Source organism: Podarcis tiliguerta (assembly GCF_965153285.1).
Source record: "Podarcis tiliguerta genome assembly, chromosome: 6".
NCBI classification, from domain to species: domain Eukaryota; kingdom Metazoa; phylum Chordata; class Lepidosauria; order Squamata; family Lacertidae; genus Podarcis; species Podarcis tiliguerta.
The window spans coordinates 19541547-19564218 of record NC_139539.1 but is presented as its reverse complement, the minus strand read 5'-3'; the positions used below and the strand labels follow the sequence as shown (position 1 = coordinate 19564218).

General features: G+C 44.8%; 1 protein-coding gene across 4 annotated transcripts in view; it reads left to right on the top strand.

The window, feature by feature from the left end:
- SLC9A8 (solute carrier family 9 member A8) overlaps positions 1-22672 on the top strand; it is a 61049-nt gene that overhangs the window by 36489 nt on the left and 1888 nt on the right. For 2 of the 4 annotated variants that reach the window (XM_083446920.1, XM_083446917.1), the window contains exons 6-14: positions 243-344; positions 5553-5587; positions 6867-7010; positions 7792-7930; positions 10000-10105; positions 15277-15393; positions 18037-18119; positions 20091-20202; positions 21023-21243. In XM_083446920.1, the coding sequence (XP_083303046.1) occupies positions 243-344; positions 5553-5587; positions 6867-7010; positions 7792-7930; positions 10000-10105; positions 15277-15393; positions 18037-18119; positions 20091-20202; positions 21023-21243 (1059 nt within the window). The remainder of the gene's footprint in view (positions 1-242; positions 345-5552; positions 5588-6866; positions 7011-7791; positions 7931-9999; positions 10106-15276; positions 15394-18036; positions 18120-20090; positions 20203-21022; positions 21244-22672) is intronic. The other 2 variants (XM_083446918.1, XM_083446919.1) reach the window with 1 other exon arrangement.

Sequence of the window (22672 nt, the reverse complement as noted above, 5' to 3'; positions counted from 1 at the left end):
GTCAGCGCCCCAGGTTCTGAAAGCCCTGTCTGCTAATCCTAGCCATGCATGGCTGAGCTCTGTTTACTTACTCATGGGCAAACACATTCTGTGCCTCTCCAATACATTATTCTTTATGATTACTTCATGCGTTCAGAGGCTCAGCTTCCAGGTTCCGGATCTGAACCCAGATGATTGCTCACCCAGATTTAAGTCCTCTCTAAACTCACTATTGTTTGTTCCTCCCCTCCACCTGTTTTTAGGGCAACTTCTTTCAGAACATCGGCTCCATCACTCTGTTTTCTGTGATTGGGACAGCAATTTCGGCTTTCATTGTTGGTGGAGGAATTTACTTCTTGGGACAGGTGAGGTCGCCTGAGTGTATGCTGTTTGTTATGGTGTGAAATATTGGGCCGCTGCCAAGGGCTGGGTCCTTTGATCCACATACAGGATTGTGGAAAGAAATGGCTGAAGACGCGAGACTTTGTGGCGCTGGAAAGACTGGCATCTCAGACACACAACTAGCAAGCAGACTTGGGTCAGCATAATGTGTGGGTGTGATGACATTCGGGGTGCGGGGTTGGGCTGTTACTCTGGCTGATTTGTCAAGCAGATCAGTGTAATGTCAGACGCAACCTTCAGAAATTCACATTCCCTCTTGGACTGAATGTTGCATCATACCAGGATCAAAGTCTTTGGTGATGTTGATCTAGGAATAGGGCCATGCTGAATGACATGAGGGATTCAGAAACGAGAGAACTACTTTCCCACAGGGGCAAAAAACAAGGGAGAAATATCCTGAAGTGCTGAGGAAATTATTTTTTTAAAGATAAATTTCATAGGTGTGTGTCAGGGAACTGCCACCGGAGCTGGAGGCGGAGAGAAGGCTCCAGAGGGATGCCGGAGAGGGTCCCAGTAGGGAGAGAGGCAGCCCATCCACTGGGGAATGAAATCAGCGTAACACCAGTGGAGAAGGGGGGCAGATGGGGGAATCGGAGAGGTGGCTCCAGGACTCCTCGCCGGAGACCAGCGGAGAGAGTACGGGTACTCCGCTGCCCACACCCTCCCTGCGCAGAAGACTTCCGCGCAGGGAGAGTAGGAGGAGACTGGGCGTCAAACAGCTTTTATGCTGGAAAAGGTTCAAGAAACGCCCACTGACAGATTCTGCCAGCGACTGAGGCAGCCACGAAACTTGAGGCTGTCCAGACAGAAAGGGTTCAACCAGGTAACCTAGCCAGGAGTGGCGGCAACTTACGCACGAGCAACCCCTAGAACCATTACAGTGTGTGTATACAGAAATTTTAGAGTAACTTGATGGCATATTAGAATATTCCCTTCCTTTTCCTCTCGAACCCCACCCCCCACCTGGGCATTCATAGAATTATAGGATTATAGAATTGGAAGGGACAATGAGAGTCATCTAGTCCAACCCCCTGCAATGCAGGAATCTTTTGCCCAATGTGGGACTCGAACCCACAACCCTGAGATGAAGAGTTTCATGCTCTACTGACTGATCAGAAGCACCTTCAACAAGTTATCATCTCCATCTTACACATTACAGGTACAGTGGTACCTCGGGTTACGAACAGTCTTGCTTACGAACACTTCGGGTTATGAACTCAACAAACCTGGGAGTAGGTGTCCCGGGTTGCGAACTTTGCCCCGGGACACGAATGCAATCCACTTCCAGGGCCGCAGGAGGCCTATGTAGGGAATGCGTGCCTCAGGTTAAGAACGCTTTGGGTTAAGAATGGACTTCTGGAACAAATTAATTTTGTAACCCGAGGTATCACTGTATTCAGCTTTTCATGCTGACCATGTTGGTATTTTACATGAGGAAGAAACAGCTGGTGATAACTGATGATAGTTATACTCAGAGTAGGCCCACTGAAATCAGTGGACCTAAGTCCATTGATTTCACTGAGTCTGAGTATGACTAATGTTGTATACCACCCAGTTGTTGCTCCTCTGCCTTATGCTACTTTAAGCAGCTACTGTATTCTGAACTGCAGAGACTTTTAATAAATCCCAGTGCAAGGGGAAAGAAAGCAAATTTTTCACACCGGGGAACTCCTGGTAATTAATTACACCGCAGCAGGGACTGAATTCTTACCTAGCATCATGGTTAAGTCAACCCTGCCCTAGACTACGGTATCCCAGAGGGCCATTGTTCACAGAGGAGAAAGAGAGAGACTTTGCAATGTGTCCAGCAGTCTTTGCAAGGGAGCCATTGTAAGTCAACTTTTCATATCACTTTCATGTTGTGTTTGCCAAAAAATAATAATCATAATATCGTTTCTGCCATTTCGGCACCCAGGGCAATGTATAAAATACTGTTACAACCGTAAAGATAAAAATGTGGTATTTTACACCTTGAATAAAACCAATCATTGCAATGAAATGACTATAAAGTTACAATTGTAAGCCAAAGCTAACAAAATAAATTTCAGTTGGGACTGATGCAAGGTTATGCACTTCTGCAGGAAGAACCAGCTGTACAAAATTCAGCACCCTCTGCCTCTCCTCTCATGCTCCAATCTAACTTATAGTTGTGGTGCCCCTGAGGCTTTGCACCCAGTGCGACTGAACGGGTTTTGCACTCCCCTAAATCTGCCTCTGCATGGTCTGGCTTATTCTTTTTTCTGATCATGGTTTGTTTCATCCCAAACAGACCACAAGGGAAGCCACTTAGCACTCGTAGTTTGAGTGAAACAAGGTTCGGGTAACACAAGCCAGACCACGACTTCTTTCCCAGTAGGAGTGGAGAAGGAGCGTAGTGCTTGTGATTTCAGTGGCATAGCTTATTTTAACCACGATTTAATATTGCAGGAGAACCAGGCCATTGTCTCAGCCTTTTCAAGTAGTCATACATCTTCCTTGCTTTTGCCCTTCAGATCTGTTTCTTGTATGAGAGCTTGCTTATATTATGAACATTGCAAAATATGAGCAAGTAATTTGCTTGTTCTGCTTACGACTCATGCTTCTGCAAGCTAATGTGCTCTTTACTGTTGCCTTGCAGATATATTTTAATTAATTCAGATCTTCCCCCGTCTCTCATTAAAAGTGTTGTGTAACCTAAGTCTCCTCATTTGAGCCCCTTCACCAATCACAGCATTGTCGCAATCATTGTCCCATACCAAGTTTAAGTCTTGCATTTACCCAGACATGTTTCCCAATGGGGCAAAAACAGTTTCAGGAGAGAGGATTTATTTTAGGAAAACTGTGTAGACAAAACGCTTCAGCCCCTTCCCTCAGTGCTATTACCCTCATCTCCCTCCTGCCCTCAGTAGCTGCTTCTCCTCTTCCCTTTTAAGGAAATACCAGGATATCTATTAATAGATTTCTTATGTCTTGTCCAGTTTGATTCCAAATGTGCCAAGAAAACCACCAGCGCCCATTTCCGCACCCTGTAATTTATCATTCGTTGTCGTCAGCGGGGGGTCAGTCCTTCTGTGGTCTTCTGATTCACCTCAGTAAAGCATCTCTTGACCGCCTCATTCTCCATTGGCTGCTATGATCCATTTATTTCTGTTAGCGTCCCACTCTGGTGCATTTTATGTTAGCTGTGATTCCTGCAATGCAGGGGCTTGGACTAGATGACCCTTGGGATCCCTTCCAACTCTACAGTTCTATGATTCTGTGTCATACTACATTTTATTCTATTTTCTGTTAAGCATGATGGCAGTATATAGCCTTCTGTGGCCCTCTTATTTTGTGCAATGTGCTCTAGGGAAGGGATGGGAAACCTCAGGCCCAGGCATCCTTCCAGGCTTCTGTATCCGGATTTTTGGACTCTACTCATGCCAGGCCCCCTTGGCTCTGCTTTGTGTCCACCTCAATAATGTGTACTTGAATGTTGCATAATTCTCCTGTTTGCCTAGATGGAGGGTTTGTCTGCCTGTCTTCTCCTTCCCCCCCCCCCCGGCACTTTCATGGTTAACTTCTGTCACACCCTTGGCTCCACCCACTTCTTGGCTCTGGATCCTCCCACCATAGGCATGCAGCCCTCAGAAGCTTAAAGGTGAAGGTAAAGGGACCCCTGACCATTAGGTCCAGTCGTGGCTGACTCTGGGGTTGCAGCGCTCATCTCACTTTATTGGCTAAGGGAGCCGGCAAACAGCTTCCGGGTCATGTGGCCAGCATGACTATAGTTCTGGCGAACCATAGCAGCGCACGGAAATGCCGTTTACCTTCCTGCTGGAGCGGTACCTATTTATCTACTTGCACTTTGACGTGCTTTCGAACTGCTAGGTTGGCAGGAGCAGGGACCGAGCAACGGGAGTTCATCCTGTCACGGGGATTCAAACCGCTGACCTTCTGATCGGCAAGTCCTAGGCTCTGTGGTTTAACCCACAGCACCATCTGCATCCCTCTTCAGAAGGTTAGCCAAGAGGAAATATAGCTCTTAAGTTGGAAATGTTCCACCAACCCTTCTCTAGGTGTCAAAATAACACTTTGCCAGAAGCGAACCAGCTGTAAATCACACAGAGTAGGTGAAGTTAACTCTTTATTAGAAAAATAGGATCGACACAGCAGTAGCAGGTCTAATGAGCACAGCAAGTCCCTTCAGTAGGCCTTGCTCTTCTGAAGCAGTTGCAGAGACTAAAGGTCCCCATCTTCCCACAGCTGCCTAAGTCTCCTCCTCTCCAGGGTTTTCCCCAGGCAATCTGAGACTGTGCCGGCATGCCTATCTTTGCTCTTCTCACTTCATGCCTCTACTGGTCCTGGGGGATCAATGGGAAGCAGAGCTGATCACAGCAAGAGGAAGAGACCCCCACGCTTCCTCACTAGCCTGACTCATCTCTACATCTTGGCCTCCCTCCTCTCCTGCTTCAGCTTATGATTCTGGATTTCTCTCTGCCACACACTCTTCCTGTTCACTAAGCCCTGTTACCTCTTCATCTTCCGACACCTCCTCCCCCCAGGCTTCTCCCTCTTCTCCCTCTGACCACTTGTCTTCATCCCACCACCACACCCCAGGCTCTGCGTCTTCTTCCCTTGGGGATTCCCTAGCTGGTTCCCCCCACAATTCCTCTGAATCCAACCAGCCCATGACACATTCATTAGCATTTAACTTGTATGCATTGGAAAAAATTAAAAATTAAACAGAGGGCGGAAAGGAGGCAGGTGTCCGGGAAAAGGGACTTTGTCAATCCCACCTGCTATTAAACCCAGTGTGTTTTGACGATTTTAGCTATAGACGCATGGGATTACTGTACTGTCTAATACTATACCTGATCCTGTTTTGGTTCATTTTTTAAACAAAATTGCTGTAGCAAGCTGTGCTGCTTCCTTATGCTTCTCTGAACAGTAAATTAAGATTCTGATAACCTGTAATGCCAAATAGTTATCTGGTCTTCAGTGTTCTCAGTCTTTTACAGAATCTGCTTTTCACACTATGGCAGTATATAAATTAATTAGGATGTATGAGCTGCAACTGTAAGTGTTCTCATTTGTCAGAATTTTCTAGGACGCATGCTTCTTTCATGGCACAAAAATACAAGTTTTTTAAAAGCACAAAAGTTAATTTTTTAAAAGTCTTTTTTCTGTTTTCTTTGCTTTCCCCCCTCTAGGCTGACGTTATTTATAAGCTCAACATGACTGACAGGTAAGTTTTTGGCAGAATCTGTGTCATTATCTATTATTTGTGCAAGAGATTCTCCAAAATGATACCTCTTGATGAAATTGGTACTATTTGAAAAGAGTGGTTGGCAGATCCTCGAAAGGTGGGAACCCAACTGCCTGCAACCACAGCTCATTCCATGCTGATTCAGTTCTCAGCTATGGCTAATGTGGAAATTTGTGCCAGGGAGCGCAGGGGATTTGTGCGGGAGAAGGGGGACACAATTCTGTACCGAGCCCTTCCAGTCTATTAATTGTGGATAAGAAGTCACCTTAGTTTCATCTGCGCCACTTTGTTCTGTATTAATTATAACGTTTCAGTTGGCTTGCTATTAAGCATCACTTAATAGTGATGCTTTGTGTCTAAAGAGAAATGGCATGGGTAACCATTGCAAATACTGCTCCCTTAGGGAAAGGGGGATCTACCCTCAACCAGCCCCCACTTGCATGCCTTCATACCTACAACCAATCCAAGGAGCAGGACTGCCTATCAACTTCTTCCTTCTTAAACTCTGTGTTGTGCTTGTAGATCTCAGTAGAGAGGAGGGTGGAGACAAAACTAGAATTAGTTGGCTATGCCTGCCATTGCCTCAGGCTGCACCCGCTGTTCGTCTCCTTGCCTTCTGCCCTACCCTCCCGGGGGTACAAGCCACTACTGCTAAATATGAGGGACGTTTGATCAAAAATATGTACTTGCAAAAGCAGAAGTGCAACTGCTGAGAAATCTGAAAAGCAGGTGTAAATGATTTCTCAGCTTATGATGATCACTGGCGAGATAATGCCTGCTGGTTTTCACTCAGATTTGGCCAGTTACTGGGTAGCAGAACTTTCCTAGCTGCTTCTTTCTTTGTTAACAGTGCCCTGTTCTTTAAAACTTAAACATTAGTAGTAGTAATAGTAGTAGTAGTAGTAGTAGTACCCCACCCATCTGACTGGGTTGCTCCAGGATGCTCACAAACTTCATTTTGAATTAGTAACATGGTGAGAATCAGTTCAAAGTGACACACAGACACACACATTTGATCTGGTAATAGTTTATTTCACTTAACAGATTGATCAAAAGGATTTTGAAAAGGATATTGCCACTTAGTTTTTGGTAGCTGTTGTCTTCCATTGTGAAAAGTCACTCCTGTTAAAACTGATTAATTTTTTTTAATCCATTGATGCATCCCAGGACTGCTCAGCGATGCTTATTATTACATGTACAGTATCATTAAATAGTTTGAAAACAATGCTTACACTTTTGTTTATTCCTTTTTGTACAGCTTTGCTTTTGGCTCCCTGATCTCCGCTGTCGATCCAGTAGCTACCATTGCTATCTTTAATGCTCTCAATGTGGATCCTGTGCTTAACATGTTGGTCTTTGGGGAAAGTATTCTCAACGATGCTGTCTCAATTGTGTTAACAAAGTAAGTACATGCCATAATGTTCCTCTTTGCTTGTCAGGGAGTTGTGATTTTTGGCTGCAGCATTTTGCTGTCAGACCCCCCCCCCCCGCCCTTTGCCTCCAGATAACATATGAAATAGCCCTATTCCCCAAGTGTACTTAGCTTTATGACCTGATGCTTTGTTTATAATCCCCAGCCTTCCAGTTTTATTCACCTCCAATGTCCTGATCTGCCTTTTTCCTTTGATCCCTGCTTACACACAGAATGCTTCCCTCCCACATTCTCACCTGCCTTGTTGATCAAAGGAAAGAGCACCTTCTTTTTTCGTAGATAATCTTTTCCAAGGAGGCAGGATCTATCCAGCATTGTAACCCACACACACACACACACACACACAGAAAGAGAGAGAGAGTGTGTGTGTCTGGGCCTTCTGCTGGTGGGTTTAGTCTTAAAAAGTGCATCTCCTCTTTGCTTAGACATATTCCCATCTATTTTGCTGCAGCGGGCATCTTCCTGGCTTATTTTGTACCATTGCTTAAGAGCATCACACAAAGCGAAGCTAGACTTCCAGATTATTGTTGTTTTTTCAGTAGTGTTTCCCCCTGGGGGGGATTGCATCAGCACTTGATTTAATGCCTCTTGACATTCTACTTGTTATATCACAGTAAAAGCATTTTAAGAGCAGTTTCAACAAAGAAATAGAGGTTGATAAGGTTTTTTTTTTTATGGTGCGGAGCTTGCAAGTCATAAGATTCAAATATGTAGCCTCTTTCCTTGTCCTTTTTTTTTTAATTGTTCCCAGCACAGCAGAAGGCTTGACAAGAGAACATACGTCAGATGTGAGTGGATGGCAAACTTTTCTGCAGGCCTTGGGTTACTTTCTGAAGATGTTCTTTGGTTCCGCAGCGCTGGGAACGCTAACTGGCCTTATTTCTGCAGTAATATCCTTCGCTTTTAGGTAAAGTAAAGCAGATGCATAAAGCAGAATGCCTTTCCATTTTAATAATGACCCTCGGTCATGTTTCATACGGAGATTATCTTTTTTAAAAAAACAAAACAAAACCCAAAAACCTCAAAAGCCTTTTTGTTGGCATTCTGTTCCCTCTCTTCCATTTCGTTTTTAATTGTAGCAGTGCCAGTGGGCAGTGATTTTGGATCGCATTAAACCATTGCATTTCTATGCAGCTCTCATTAAGGCATAAGCTACTGTATAATAGCTCATCACACATACTAATAGAGGGGTATAAATATGCTGATTGTCCTAATGCAGTAATTCCATTTTTCAGTAATGGGTCATTTTTGTTAGCATATGCTCCAGTTTTCATATATATAAAACATTCCATAAACAGATTAGGGATTCTGCCCCACTTCTGCCCAATTTGGGGAATTTCCTCCCCTCCCACTATAGCTTCATATGATTCAATGCTTAGTAAGTTGTCCTTCAACTCTGGGGGGGGGGGGGAGGGGGGAGGGGAAGAGAAAGGGAAAGATTAATTGTGCATCATAGCCCCAAATGTATATACCGCTTGTTGGGCCATCATTCTCATTCATTAAGGATTTATGTAAAACTGAATTGGCTTTCCATACTAGCTTGAACTCCAGAGTCCCTCCATTAGAGCCGCCTCTAGGGTTGCAGAGATTGTGTCTCCTTTGTGCTGACATAGTCTTGCGTTTTTAATGGTGCTTGACTTCATCTCCAACTGACTTCATCTTGCAAAGTCAGGGAAGTGCAGGTGGTATGTAATTCAACACCAGTTAAGCAGCTTCAAAAGATTTCTGGAGGGGAAAAAATGGAAAACAAGCTGGCGATTTCAAAATAGTACAGTGCATGTATATTTCAAAGGCAGAGAATATTTTTAATGTAAATAAAGAAATAGATTTTTTTTTATAAAAAAGCAAAGTTTAGCCAAAGGGTCTTTTTCATGTCATTCCTAATGCAAACACTGAATGGGGTTATTTTGTAAAATTAAACCTTTGCGGTTGAGCTGGGTTGGTGGGAAGATGACCTTTTCATCTTTTGATCATTGACAGCAGATAACTGAAGAACAAAAATGAGGAGGCGAGTAGTTCAGTTTCCCTTCTATTAATTTTTTCCATTTCAAAAAAGTAGAACCTTAGCTCTGGAGCATAATAGTGTGTTAAGGCAAAAGGCAACTTACATTATTTGTTACCATCATACAGCTGAATGATTTGGATGAAAAATGCATGTTTCTAGGTCACAGGCTTTCTAATAATTTTATTTATTTAGGTAAAGCATTTATTATACTGTCCTTCCCTAAACTGATTCCAGTGTAGTTTACAAGGTGAAAAACACAGGGGGATATCCTACTAAGTCATATTCACAGTAGATCCACTGAAATTAATGGACAAATCCTTGCTTTCACCTTGTGGCGAATGAGGAGAGAGCTTAGCCAGCTACTTGTCCCAGTTCGGACAACATGCCACGTGGCATCAAAAAGGACCAGTGAGGAGCAAAGTGGCTACAAGCTCCACTCCAGGAGCCAGGACAGTTGTGCAATGTTGATAGACCATGATTTGGCCTAGTGTGTTGTGCAAACCAGGCATTTGTATGCAGAGTGGGCCTGCCCTGCTTGTTGGAGCCTTTAAAATTTGATTCTTCCGACAGAGCATCACCACATGGCAGGAAAACAGCATCTGTTGTTCTACCTGAAACTGTATCAGGCATAGCCTATGTGGTGCTCTCCAGATGGTGTTGGATTACAACTCCCACCATCCATGATCATTGGTCATGTTTGCTGGGGCTGATGGGACTTGGATATCTGGAGTGTACAACATTGCCTGCCGCTGCACTATACAGCATGCAGAGAAGAATACCAGAACTCTGCTTTGCACAGGGTGTATCTCATGCTTCCTATATTTTGGTTCACTATGGGACCTCCACCACCAGCCCTCTTGTTCTCCTCTGGTCAAAAAAGAACTGTTTTTGTATTTATCCAATTTTCCTGCTCCCGTATCTTTCTTTTATTTTGCTTAACTCTCTGATATTAACGTGCTGAAGCATATTGATTTACGGAAAACTCCTTCCCTGGAGTTTGGAATGATGATCATCTTTGCTTATCTTCCCTACGGACTTGCAGAAGGGATTTCTCTCTCAGGTAAGTTGCAAAACGAATAAGCCCAAGGCCTCTTGAGACTGTCAAAAAGATATACAGTCTGTTGGGATCGTCAGAACTTTCTGCTTCTTTGACATATTTCTTGTCCACAATTTCCTGCAAAGGCTGTAGAGCTCATGCGCCAAATTTGTGCTACAGAGTCTTCAGTAGACTCTGCGTCCGCTATGTTGCATCCAAATAAAAAGCTCTTCTGCTACTTCTGGAGGTTGCTGGAGCTCTAGTACATTTTGTAGAGAAACTCCACAATGTGGGAAATGCACTGTTTCAGATCAGTGCATGCTTTTGTTCTACCCCAGTAGCTCAGGGTGGAAGGTATTACCTAACCAAGACTAATGCTTGGTTTATTTGTGTCCTGGAACCCAACCTCCAGTCTGAGACTGAAAGAGAGGGGATGGATAGTGGGTTTAAATCCCCAACACATATAAACCTGGTGTTGCTCTGAGTTACTTTTACCCAGGGGAAGGAACAAGGTGGGGTGTGTACTCAGGCTGTACATTCTAGGTACACTCATCCTGTACACTCAGGCTGTACATTCTACGTAGAAGAAAGAACAGCTGTACAAGAGCCATGCGTCGTATGAAGTTGATACTCAGTTAGTACAGTCATACCTTGGGTTGAATATGCTTCATGTTGAGCGTGTTTGAGTTGTGCTCCGTGGCAACCCAGAAGTAACGGAGCGCGTTACTTCCGGGTTTCGCCACATGCGCAGACGCTCAAAGTGACGTCACGCGCATGCGCAGAAGCGGTGAAAAGCGACATGCGCGTGCGCAGACGTGCCGTCGCTAGTTAGGTTTGCTTCTGGATGCGAACGGGGCTCCGGAACGGATCCTGTTTGCATCCCGAGGTACCACTGTACAGTGGTACCTCAGGTTACATACGCTTCAGGTTACAGACTCCGTTAACCCAGAAATAGTGCTTCAGGTTAAGAACTTTGCTTCAGGATGAGAACAGAAATCGTGCTCCAGCGGCGCAGCGGCAGCAGGAGGCCCCATTAGCTAAAGTGGTTCTTTAGGTTAAGAACAGTTTCAGGTTAAGAACGGACCTCCGGAATGAATTAAGTACTTAACCCGAGGTACCACTGTATAAATAAAGTTCTTGGTTGAACTTAGTCATGTCTATAGGAAGAGAAGAAGAGGAAGTTCCCTCTTTATTGATGGATCTAAGCCTGCTTTGTAGTCGGTTCCAACACTTTTTGCTCATAATGTAACCCGTGTGGTTACATTAGTCCCAAGGCTAATGCTACATTAGCACCAACAAGGGTGCTTCAGGAAACCCAGGTCCCTTTCCAGAGTCTGATATAATGGAACTTGGAACACAATCTCCTGTTTTTAACACCATTCCTACTCTCCTCCCCACCCCTACCCCCGCCACCAAATAAGGGATCTTGAATTAAGACTTGGAAGGAAATGCATGTTTAATCATCATGAAACATAATGTAAGGAGCCTAAGTGCTCCTCTAAAGCATCTGGGGGCTTGTGACTTGACATAAGTCCATTTGCATTTATTATATTCACAGGTGGGTGGGTATGAAAGATTACAGTCAAATAGTGGTGGTTTCTGCATATAGAATTTGAAACATTCTCCCTCATTCTTTCTGCAAATACTTAAGAAAACTCCCATTTGATTTGCCACAAGTTTTATAGTTCTTATTATTACATTTCTTTCCATCTTTCCTCCAAGAAGCTCAAAGATGGCACATACAGTTCTTTCTCTGTTTTATCCTCTCAACAGCCCTGTGAGGTAGGCTAGGCTGAGAGACAATGACTGGCTCGCCCAGTGAGCTTCATGTCTGAGTGGGGATTCGAACCCTGGTTGCCCACATCCTAGTCTAACGCTCTAACCTCTGCACCATGGTGGCTCTCTGATGTGTCTGTTCCATCTAAGCCTGCCTGCCATTCGTCTCAAGCATCAGAGCTTGAAATCCATGTAATAGGTGCCCTATTCCTTCCCTTTCTGGTTGTTCCTTTATAATTCCATAGGAGGCATGATGGACGACTGCTAACAGCTTACACAGTGAATCTAATTCATCTAAGGCAGACATGAAGCAGCTCTTTTGATGACCACTTCCATTTCACTTATGATGGCAACACTTGTGTATTGGCACATAGAATGTAGAGTGGATTTTCAAGCTCTTCCCCATCCTGTTGTTGTTGTTTAGTCATTTAGTCGTGTCTGACTCTTCGTGACCCCATGGACCAGAGCACGCCAGGCCCTCCTGTCTTCCACTGCCTCCCGCAGTTTGGTCAGACTCATGTTTGCAAGTATATGAGAATTGGGGTGATTAAGCAAGATAATTAAGTGTGGATGCCTGTCACTTCTCCCTTCCCAACAAATCAAACCACCTACAAAATTTTAGAAATCAGAGTTGGTTGTTCTGCATGCAGTCAGCTGCAGCCCCTGAAGATGATCAGCACATGGCATGTCTACCAGTAGGCAGTACTTGCCAAGTTGCTAGGCTGAAAAAGAGCTATTACTGCCTTGCTGTATACTTCTTTTCAGCCTCAGCAAAGCCCCTAGAATTGGTTTGGGGCTATCTTAGACTGGAAGGGAGAGGATGTTTGCTTCTTTCCTTCCTATTTAATCAAATCATCTGCTCAAAGGGATGGGCACATTAGGTAAATTGCAGGATGGCACCACACATTTACAGGGAGAACTGGCTCCTGACTGTAGGAATATGGAGCCAGTTGTTGTAGTTTAGTCGTTTAGTCGTGTCCGACTCTTCGTGACCCCATGGACCAGAGCACTCCAGGCACTCCTGTCTTCCACTGCCTCCCGCAGTTTGGTCAAACTCATGCTGGTAGCTTCAAGAACACTGTCCAACCATCTCGTCCTCTGTCGTCCTCTTCTCCTTGTGCCCTCCATCTTTCTCAACATCAGGGTCTTTTCCAGGGAGTCTTCTCTTCTCATGAGGTGGCCAAAGTATTGGAGCCTCAGCTTCACGATCTGTCCTTCCAGTGAGCACTCAGGGCTGATTTCCTTAAGAATGGATACGTTTGATCTTCTTGCAGTCCATGGGACTCTCAAGAGTCTCCTCCAGCACCATAATTCAAAAGCATCAATTCTTCGGCGATCAGCCTTCTTTAAAAACCTCCCCATCCTAAGACGACCCCAATGATCCCATGTTTACCCTTCTGTAGCAGTGCATCCCAGATGAAATCTGGGAAACCGTGGAACTATTAATAATTAGAAATTTGGAGCCCATTCAGTGATTTAATAAACACTTAATGAAGTGTTAGGAATTACATTGGGCAAATTGAGTTATTACGTAACTGAGCATTTTTAAAAAATCAGCCAAGGGATTATGGAAACACTGAGGTTTACTGAGCCTGTCAGCTACTATCAGATCACTATCTGTGTTCTAATGCTGCAGGGGCTTGGCCCCTTTTTGTGCCTGTAGCCCAGTCCTGATTGCATAGGAAGTTTTTCATTTCCTTTGTGCAAGCACTTGCACATCTGAGTGAAATTCCTCAGAGCTTGGCAAATGCTGTCTAGGTGGAGTTTGGTGACGTGTCATGTGTGATCTCACTTTCATGGATGGTACATGCGGTGATTTCCCTACTGGAAAATATCCCAGCCTGCTTCCTCCAGCTCTGGTAATACATAGAAAGTACACAGGGACTTTGAATCAATGGGCTTAGCTTTAAAACCATAGTTCAGGATCTTCAGTGTACTTTCAGATGGCCTCTGAGACCACAGTCACAATTGGGGAGGGGGGGGGGATGCCAAAGAATCATGGCTTTAGCTATGTTCAACCCACTTTTCTGTCTGCTTTAAAAAATAAATTTAAAAAATCAGTTCCGTAGAAGCTTGAATGAGCTCACCTGCTGAATAGTTGGCAAGATGCCTTTAGTTTGATAAATCACAAGTTATGCAGTAAATCTTATATAAATTTTGTTTTAAAAATTGAAATATTAAAAAAAAATAGTCTCTCAAAACTAAGTTACTAAGAAGCATCAACTCAAAAAAATTTGGGCTTCTGTAATTGTAGTAGACTCCAACCTTGACTCAAAGTCCCAAACTACATACATATATACGTACATAGAATCAGAGCTGGAAGGGACTCTATGGATCATCTAGTCCAACCCCCTGCAATGCCAGAAAATGCACCCATACGGGGATCAAACCTGTGGCCTTGGCATTATCAGTCCCATGCTCTAACCAATTTTGCTGACCGGCAAGGCTATAATGCTCAAAGTAACTTGCTCTGAGCCATATTCCTTTCCATTCCAGCTCAACCAACCTGTAGCCAAACCTCACCAGTCCTTTAAACTGCTTTTGCTAAAGAAAGTACCAAGTTAATAGTGCTTTCTGAGTTTCAGTGGGCTTTCACCCAGGAAACCTTGTGCCACAATAAATGTGCTCATCTTGAAGGGACCACTTCAGATTCTGCCCCTCCCACCCCCTGAGCTGACTTACTAACTGCATTGAAGGGTGAGAATATTGTTGATGATGAAAGCAGTATATTCACAGACTGTATGTAGTCCAGCGTTATCTGCTATCCCAGAAAATATTTTATTTCCTTCTTGGTTTCTTGCAAGCTTTCCCCCCTGAAATCTGGGCAGCGCATGCTGTGGAAGGACAGATGGTGCCGTTTCCTGGCCTGTAGATGTTTTGATTTATAGCTCTTCTACCCCTAAGGCAGAAAACATGTGGATTCAGCCTCTCATACGGTGACGCAGCTCGGTAGCCCGATCCAAAGTGCTTTAGGAGCTCCGTCATAAGCAGGGACTGCCTCCCATTAATCTCAAAGATGCCTAAACATAAGCATCCAGCCTCCGAGCTGTCTCTAGTTTTGAAAAAAATAAGGAAGCCCTTGCATATATAGGAGCTTCTGTGCTTTTAGAGTTCATAAAAATGTCCTTTAAGCCTGACAGTGACAAGTTTGGCTATGTTTGCCCAGGTTGAACCAGATAATTGAGGCGCCTTTGGCAGCTGGCCAAACTAATTGTACAATGTCGATGCAACAACTTACACCCAAAGGTGGAGTAGGGCTCACTTCCTGATTTATTTTCCCCGTTCCCTTTTCTGCATCACAGAGCAGTGTTGATGTTTTGCTAATTGGTCTGGGGTGAGCAAGAGTTGGGGGAGATTTGTAAGGTTATGCATTGATACGTGAAATAATATTTATCTGATTTGTGCTGTTGTTTCTCCAGGTATCATGGCTATCTTGTTCTCTGGCATCGTGATGTCTCACTACACTCACCATAACCTCTCGCCGGTTACACAGATCCTAATGCAGCAGACACTGAGGACCGTTGCTTTCATGTGTGGTATATGCTGTCTTCTTCTTGGTCTCCTTAATCTGAACTTCAGCTATTCAAACAATTCCTGATTATCCAGACACTCATGTAGCTCTCATGTAGCTATAGACTGGCTTGCCATTATTATTACAGTCGTGCATTGGAAGTCAAATGGAATCCATTCTGGAAGTCCGTTTGACTTCCAAAACGTTTGGAAACTAAAGCGTGGCTTCTTATTGGCTGCAGGAAGCTCCTGCAGCCATTCGGAAGCCACAGAAGCCCCTTCAGACGTTCAGCTTCCAAAGAACGTTCACAAACCAGAGCACTCACTTCCGGGTTTGCGGCGTTCGGAAGCCAAAATGTCTGAGTACCAAAGCGTTTGGGATCCAAGGTATGACTGTATTATTATTATTATTATTATTATTATTATTAATCATTTATATGCTGCCCATCTGACTGAGTTACCCCAACCACTGGGCAGCTTCCAACAAACTGAAACTCAATAGAGCATCAGACATTAAAAACCCCTGACCAGGGAATTGTTTTTCACATTTGTATCCTGCCATGGAGCTCAGGGCAGTGTGGTTAGGAGTTATTTTGCACAGCATGATGTGTGAGAGGCAGTGTGGCCTAGTGGTTGGAGTGCTGGACTAGGACTCGAGAGGCCAGGGTTCAAATCCACACTCAGCCATGACGCTCAAGGGGTGGCCTTGAACAAGTCACTCACTGTCTCTCATCCTAACCTACCTCACAGGGTTGTTGTTAGGATCAAATGGCAAGGAAGAGAACCCCGCGCCCCACCTTGAGCAAGTAGCAGTGGTTTCAAGTTATCATAAGAGTCTCACTGGATCTAAGGGATGTGAACCTGCGGCCCTCCAGATGTTGTTGGACTCCAACTCCCATCAGCCCCCACCAGCATGACTAGGAATGATGGGAGTTGGAGTCCAGCAACATCTGAAGAGTCACAGATTCTCCATCCCTGATCTAGTTCAGTGTCTTGGACATCACTGGATATCCAGATGTTTCTGGGAAAGCCAGCGTGGAGGTGATGTCACGGCTCTGCTGTTGTCCCTCAGCACCTGCTAATCGCCTCCCCTGCCTGTGAACCTGGACACTTAAGATATCTTGGGTAGCAGCTGCTGCCAGAACGATCACATCTGAATTCATCTCCCCACCGTTTAAAGCCATTCAGAGACATGAATTATAGGCAGAGAGAGAAGGAGAAAGAGAAATGTTCCTGTAGCCAGGGGAGTATCTCTTCCACACATTTCCGACTTACTAATACGGAGTCTGCCAAGCAGTCTAAAGTCACCTTTACTGCCAAACAAGATAAAATGTGCAGTAAATCTTTTTCTCTCCCTCATCCTCCAGGCTCTGGCTAAGACTTGCCACAAGATTGATAACAAAATAGATCTCTTTGACTCCTTTCCCCCTCTAGGCTATTTTTAGATTTAGGAGATGCAACATGCCTACATTGCTGTTAAAAGCTTTTGGATATAAAGAAACTTTTTTTTTTGGGGGGGGGGGACCTGGTAACAAATGAATACAAAAGAATATAAAGTGACTAAAAAGTATTCTCTGCATAGCCCATCCTTTCTGATATTGCCTTATTTTAGCCATTTGTGTTTGTCATTTTAAGTGGGGATTACATTATTGTTATTATCACCATCACATTTATGTCATACTTTTCATCCAAGGAGCTCTGGGTGGTGCACATTGTTCTCCTCCTGCTCCTTATTTTATCCTCACAATAATCCTGCGAGGTAGGTTAGTGTGAGAGACAAATGATTGGCCTGAGGTCAACTAGTGAGCTTCATGGCTGAGCCCTCTTCTCACTGGTCCTAGTCCAACACTGTTAATTGCTAAACACATTAATTAATTCTAAGCACATGCAGTTGTTTACTCCTGATAAACTAGTTAAAGGTAAAGGGACCCCTGACCATTAGGTCCAGTCGTGGCCGACTCTGGGGTTCCGGCGCTCATCTCGCTTTACTGGCCGAGGGAGCCGGCGTACAGCTTCCGGGTCATGTGGCCAGCATGACTAAGCTGCTTCTGACGAACCAGAGCAGCGCACGGAAATGCCGTTTACCTTCCCGCCGGAGTGGTACCTATTTATCTACTTGCGCTTTGACGTGATTTCGAACTGCTAGGTTAATGTAAGGCTCTTTGTGCATCCAAAGTATAATCCATTTGCTCTCATCTGTTTCTCTGCTGTGTCCCTGCTCTCTCTCACGGTTTTCATACAGGTAGCATACACATACAAGCTCTTTAATTATTAGGTGGGGTGGGTTGCTGTTGCTTTTGTTCACCAGTTCAATGTGTGCTCCCCCAACTTAGAACATAAAAGGAGATACAGCCCAATTTTAGAGCTTTCTGCAAAGGAAGCAGAAGAGGAAACTCCTACTCCCTGTTTCCTCTTCTACTGCCTTTAAGAAGAAAATAGAAAATATCAGGGTGTCATGAATGCTTCTTTCCATTTCTCTTTACAACACTATTCCGGCTGCCTGTTCATTTATGCAGCTGCATACGTATCAAGCAGTCCTTTTAAGAATTCCCCACACCGTTCAGGCCACAGTAATTCAGTGCTAATAAACTGCAGCATCAAAGGGCCATGCATGTGGTTTTGCATTTTCCAGCCTGGTTGACTGTTCGTCTCTGTTTTTTCTCTTTCAGAAACATGCGTTTTTGCATTTCTAGGCCTATCAATATTTAGCTTCCCTCACAAGTTTGAAATGTCCTTTGTCATCTGGTGCATAGTAAGTACTTTCTTAAGGGATAAACATTCAGACTTTTTTTTTAAGAGAGGTGTTGTGTTGAGCTCCTTTGGTGCTGTTTCAAAGGACCCCCAAATTTTAATGGTTCCATTTTCTGATGAGTTATGAACCCACTGAATAGCCATCGTGTTTTGTTTTGGTTTTTTAAAAAAGGTTCTCTTTTGCAAAATAGGAACAATGGCAAAGCATTCTTGGTGACTGCACTTAGGGGCACCATGTCAAAAGCCTGAGACAGAGCTTTTCAAAAGTTCTACCTTGGTCAAAGTTCTCAAGCGTCTGTGATTTTGGCATATATTCTCTTTGTAGTATATTTATCTGGGTATATGTGTTCAGAAATGCAGGTCTCAAGAACAGGGTGATTGAGAAAGTTAAGTAAACTAACAATCACACTCTGGATTTGTGGGATTTTCTTATAATTTAGATATAGAGCACTATATCTTGTCCCTGATCTTGACGCACTGCTTACCTGAACAGCCCCTCAGTTTGCCTTTTTCCTGAGCCCTTCATTGGCCCTCGGCTTCCTGGGGCATGGACCTTGCACTGCCCCTTGGTTTGCTTTTTTCCTGAGCCCTTATTGGAGCAAATAACTTGCCTGGAATTGGACCTTGGAACAGCCTTGGACATTCCTGCCTTGCACAAATCCCCTGCAACCAGGGACCCAGCAAGGTCAAGACATTGTGACTTGTCCAGTCCCGCATCTTGTTTCCAGCATTGGCCTGCTGGGTGCCTCCATAATAAGCTCGCAAGCACGACAAAGCAGTGATGGCTACCTTGGAGAGGTACTTCCTCTGCCCATTTCACTCTCTGGAGGCCTTGGGAGCTAGGCAGTTGCTTCTCTTTCGAAACAAAAGGTGCACATCTCAGAACACGACATATTCTTCTGCAGTGGTTGTGCAAGAAACCCATAGCTCTTGCCTAAGCTGTGACAATATATAGTCGCGATTACTTAATATGCACTCTGCTCCCTTGCATATTTCCTTGGAAGTGTCCCTTTTTATTTAGAGCTGCTTTATTTCCAAGTAAACGTGGAGATTATTGGCTGCTTGCACTGTCTCATAGTCAGAAATAGTTAAGAGTGTCAGAATGATGGATTCCCCTCCCTGCTTTCAGTGGGCAGTCTAAAGAGAATAGTCAACGTAAGGGACTGCTGCTAGCAGGGAGTATTATTCTGTCACTGTTGAACAGTGAATTGCCAGGGGGAGGAGCATATGAATGATCTTCGAATCATAGAGTTGGAAGGGACCCTGGGGTCATCCAGTCCAGCCCCCTGCAATGCAGGAATCTCAGCTAAAGCATCCATGACAGATGGCCATCCAAACTCTGCTGAAAAACCTCCAAGGAAGGAGAGTCCACCACCTCCCAAGGGAGACCATTCCACAGATAGGTTTGTGTGTGTGTACGCGCACAAACACACAAGAATATATATACCTACTTTTAGGACAATATGAGAAGGTTGTCTTTTGATGGGGTATAACTGAGAAATAAAGAAAAATACATCTATTATTTTACATACATCACACACATTATTGTAACCTATATCATGAGCTACACCCCACTGCCCTTTTTAAAGGAATAGTTTTCATTATCCCTTTAGTTGGGGCAGTGAGCTGCTTATTTCAATGGATGCAATTCTTCCTCTTCCCGCACAGCTCCTAAATCTGTTCTGTGTTTCCCCCTGACCCTTTTGAGCAGATTTGGGGAGGGCACGGGCATACACAGGGACAGGAGAGGGAGGGGGAGTTGTGCAAAATAGAAATTCTTTTTCCGGTGGAATCACTTCCTTGGATACTAACCCCTGGCAGAAGAGCTGGTGTATAGGGGCTTATTTGTGACTCTTGATTATCAGCTGATCTGAGGAGCGTCCTCACAAGCCGCTTACAATTTGGACTGCTCTGATGCACCTGAAAGAATGCTTCCCCTTGCCCAGTGGCTAATTTGCTTGCCTTTTGACAGGTGCTTGTGCTTTTTGGCAGAGCTGTCAATATTTTCCCCCTCTCCTACCTGCTCAATTTCTTCCGCGATCACAAGATCACCCCAAAAATGATGTTCATCATGTGGTTTAGTGGTAAGTATTTTGGCTTACTTGATGCTTTTTTTAAAAAAAAAATCCTAGTTATTTCTTCATATTGTACTACTGATCAACGTTTATGGAGCAATGCAAGCAAAAAGACAGGTCCCTGCCCTGAGGAGTTTACAGTTTCCATTTTATTTTTTTTGTATGCTACTAATTTAACTGCCCTGCATCAGCCAGCAGCAAAGCACAAGTTTTGCATGCCGAAGTTCTCTGGCTGAGGCATCTCCAGTGGAATGGCCAGGTAGAAGGTTGCTGTGTGGATGCTGTGTTTATGGAGCCAGGTAGGAGGTGATGGGGAAAAACCTCCAGGTGGAGACCTCCGGGCAGCGTTACTGCCAGTCAGAGTAGGCAATACTGGGCTGGATGTGCCAGTGACCTTAGCATAAGGCAACTCAAATGTCCAACATTTTGTGAAGGAGACACTAGGAACATAGCAAGCTGTCCTATACCAATGGTCCATGTAAATCAGTTATGTCTGCACTGACTCACAGCAGCTCCTCAGCCAGGGGTCCCTCCTAGGCCTGTCTGGAGATGCAGGGGATTGAACCCGAGACCTCCTGCATGCAAAAACATGTTACCACTGAGCTGCAACCCTTTCCCCAACAGGGTGAAGGGTAACAAGGGATGACAAATGCAGCCTTGTCAAAAGTCTGTGGGCTGCAGTAGATGAAACCAGGGTGCCGGGCATGGGATGTGCCCAATCTAAAAGCGACAAGCAAAACAACCAAATTGTTTGTGTAGCTTAAGAAGCCTGCCTATTGGTAAAGAAATTGCATTCCTTATTTTGCGGGCTTTTCCTCTGCTCATCTAGGCTTGCGTGGGGCCATCCCATATGCCTTGAGTCTCCATTTGGGCTTGGAGCCGATAGAGAAGCGGCAGCTCATTGGCACCACGACAATCATCATTGTGCTGTTCACCATCTTGTTACTGGGAGGAGGGACAATGCCCTTAATCAGACTGATCGACATTGAAGACTCCAAAGCCCGGCGAAAGAGCAAGAAGGACATTAACCTCAGCAAGACAGAAAAAATGGTGAGCTCCTTTTCCTTCCAGGCTTAAGTGGGGCGGATCCTTCACTTTCGCCAAACTCTCTGACCGCTTCTGTCACTGTATGCGAATTAAAGGAAAGGCCAGACCTTCAGGCAAGGAGTTGATGGCCTCCTGAATGTTCTGCATGGAACATCTCTGCCCTTTAATCCTGGGCTTGACAGAGCCCTTTTCCAGTTTGTAATACCACTCACAACTTGAAGTTTAATGGCAAGTTATTTCCTTTAAGTGAAATAGCATTTCTGCTGAAATTCAGTCATGATAGCACTTGGTGGACTGAGTCACATATAAGTGGATGATAATAACACATAGATAGTGAGTCACACATCACTCAGGGAGACAGTGGTGTTCCCCTCCGCCATTAAGCGGCAGCTGTAAATCACTGGCAAGCTGTTCAAAATGGGGATATGCACGGCTCTGTTCAGAGAAAGGCAGAGAGAGTTCCCCAAAGAGTAAAGGTTGCTTACGTCCACTATCTTGCCAAACCAGAAGTACTGTGAAACAGTTAGCTGTACCCAAGCTGTTGTTCTGCAATGTACAGAGCAGGTAGCAAAGTGTTCAGAACAGGCCAATGCTATACTGAGAAAATGAGTTGTACTGGAAGAGCATTCAGATCCACACCTCACGTGGATCATATCCAGGTGTTGTGTCAAACAGGGCATGCCAATGTGGTTCCCACGGGTGAGATGCCCTTGAAGTCTTCCTCTAGTTCCCCTAAAGCCTCTGAACTCACCTTTCCACTCCAACTCACGGCCCCACTTGATCATGCAGTGCTTGAGGACGCTTCCCTTGTTCTCCCCTGAAAAGCATCTACAGCTGAAGCAGGAATTTGGAAGACTGGTTCTCTCCCCACTTCCTCTTTCATCTCTATGTGCTTTTCAAAGCCCAGGTTGTTGATCTGACTTTCACCCAGACCCGTTGAAAAGTGAGCAGTGTGTGAGAAAGAGCGCTCTCACACACGCATGCACACGTAATGCTTTCTTTCTCTTGTGTGCAGGGGGGAGCGGGGAGCTGATCCAGGGCAGGGGGAGAGAACCAGGTAGAGCAGGTAGCTCCCACATCACTCACTCAAAAATCCGAGTGCACCCACGGCCCTTAAAACACTGGTGACTCCAACGTCATTATCTCCCATCGAAGACACTTAAAAGCCTAGTTTACATGTTGTGCTAAGCCACAGTTTAGTGGCATGTGCATGGACCTCAGGCTCAGGGGGTTTCGCCCGCCTGTGTTAAATAGGGCAGGCCACGCCCCCGAGCCAGCTGATTGGCTGTCCAGGGGATGACACGGCCGGGGATTCCCTCAATCGTGTGGAGGCTGAGAGCCAGCCACCGCGCGCACGGTGTGGGCGTGAAGCCCACAACACCACCTCCTTCTGCAGGCGGAAGTGGCTTTCTTGACCATCCATCTACTTTGA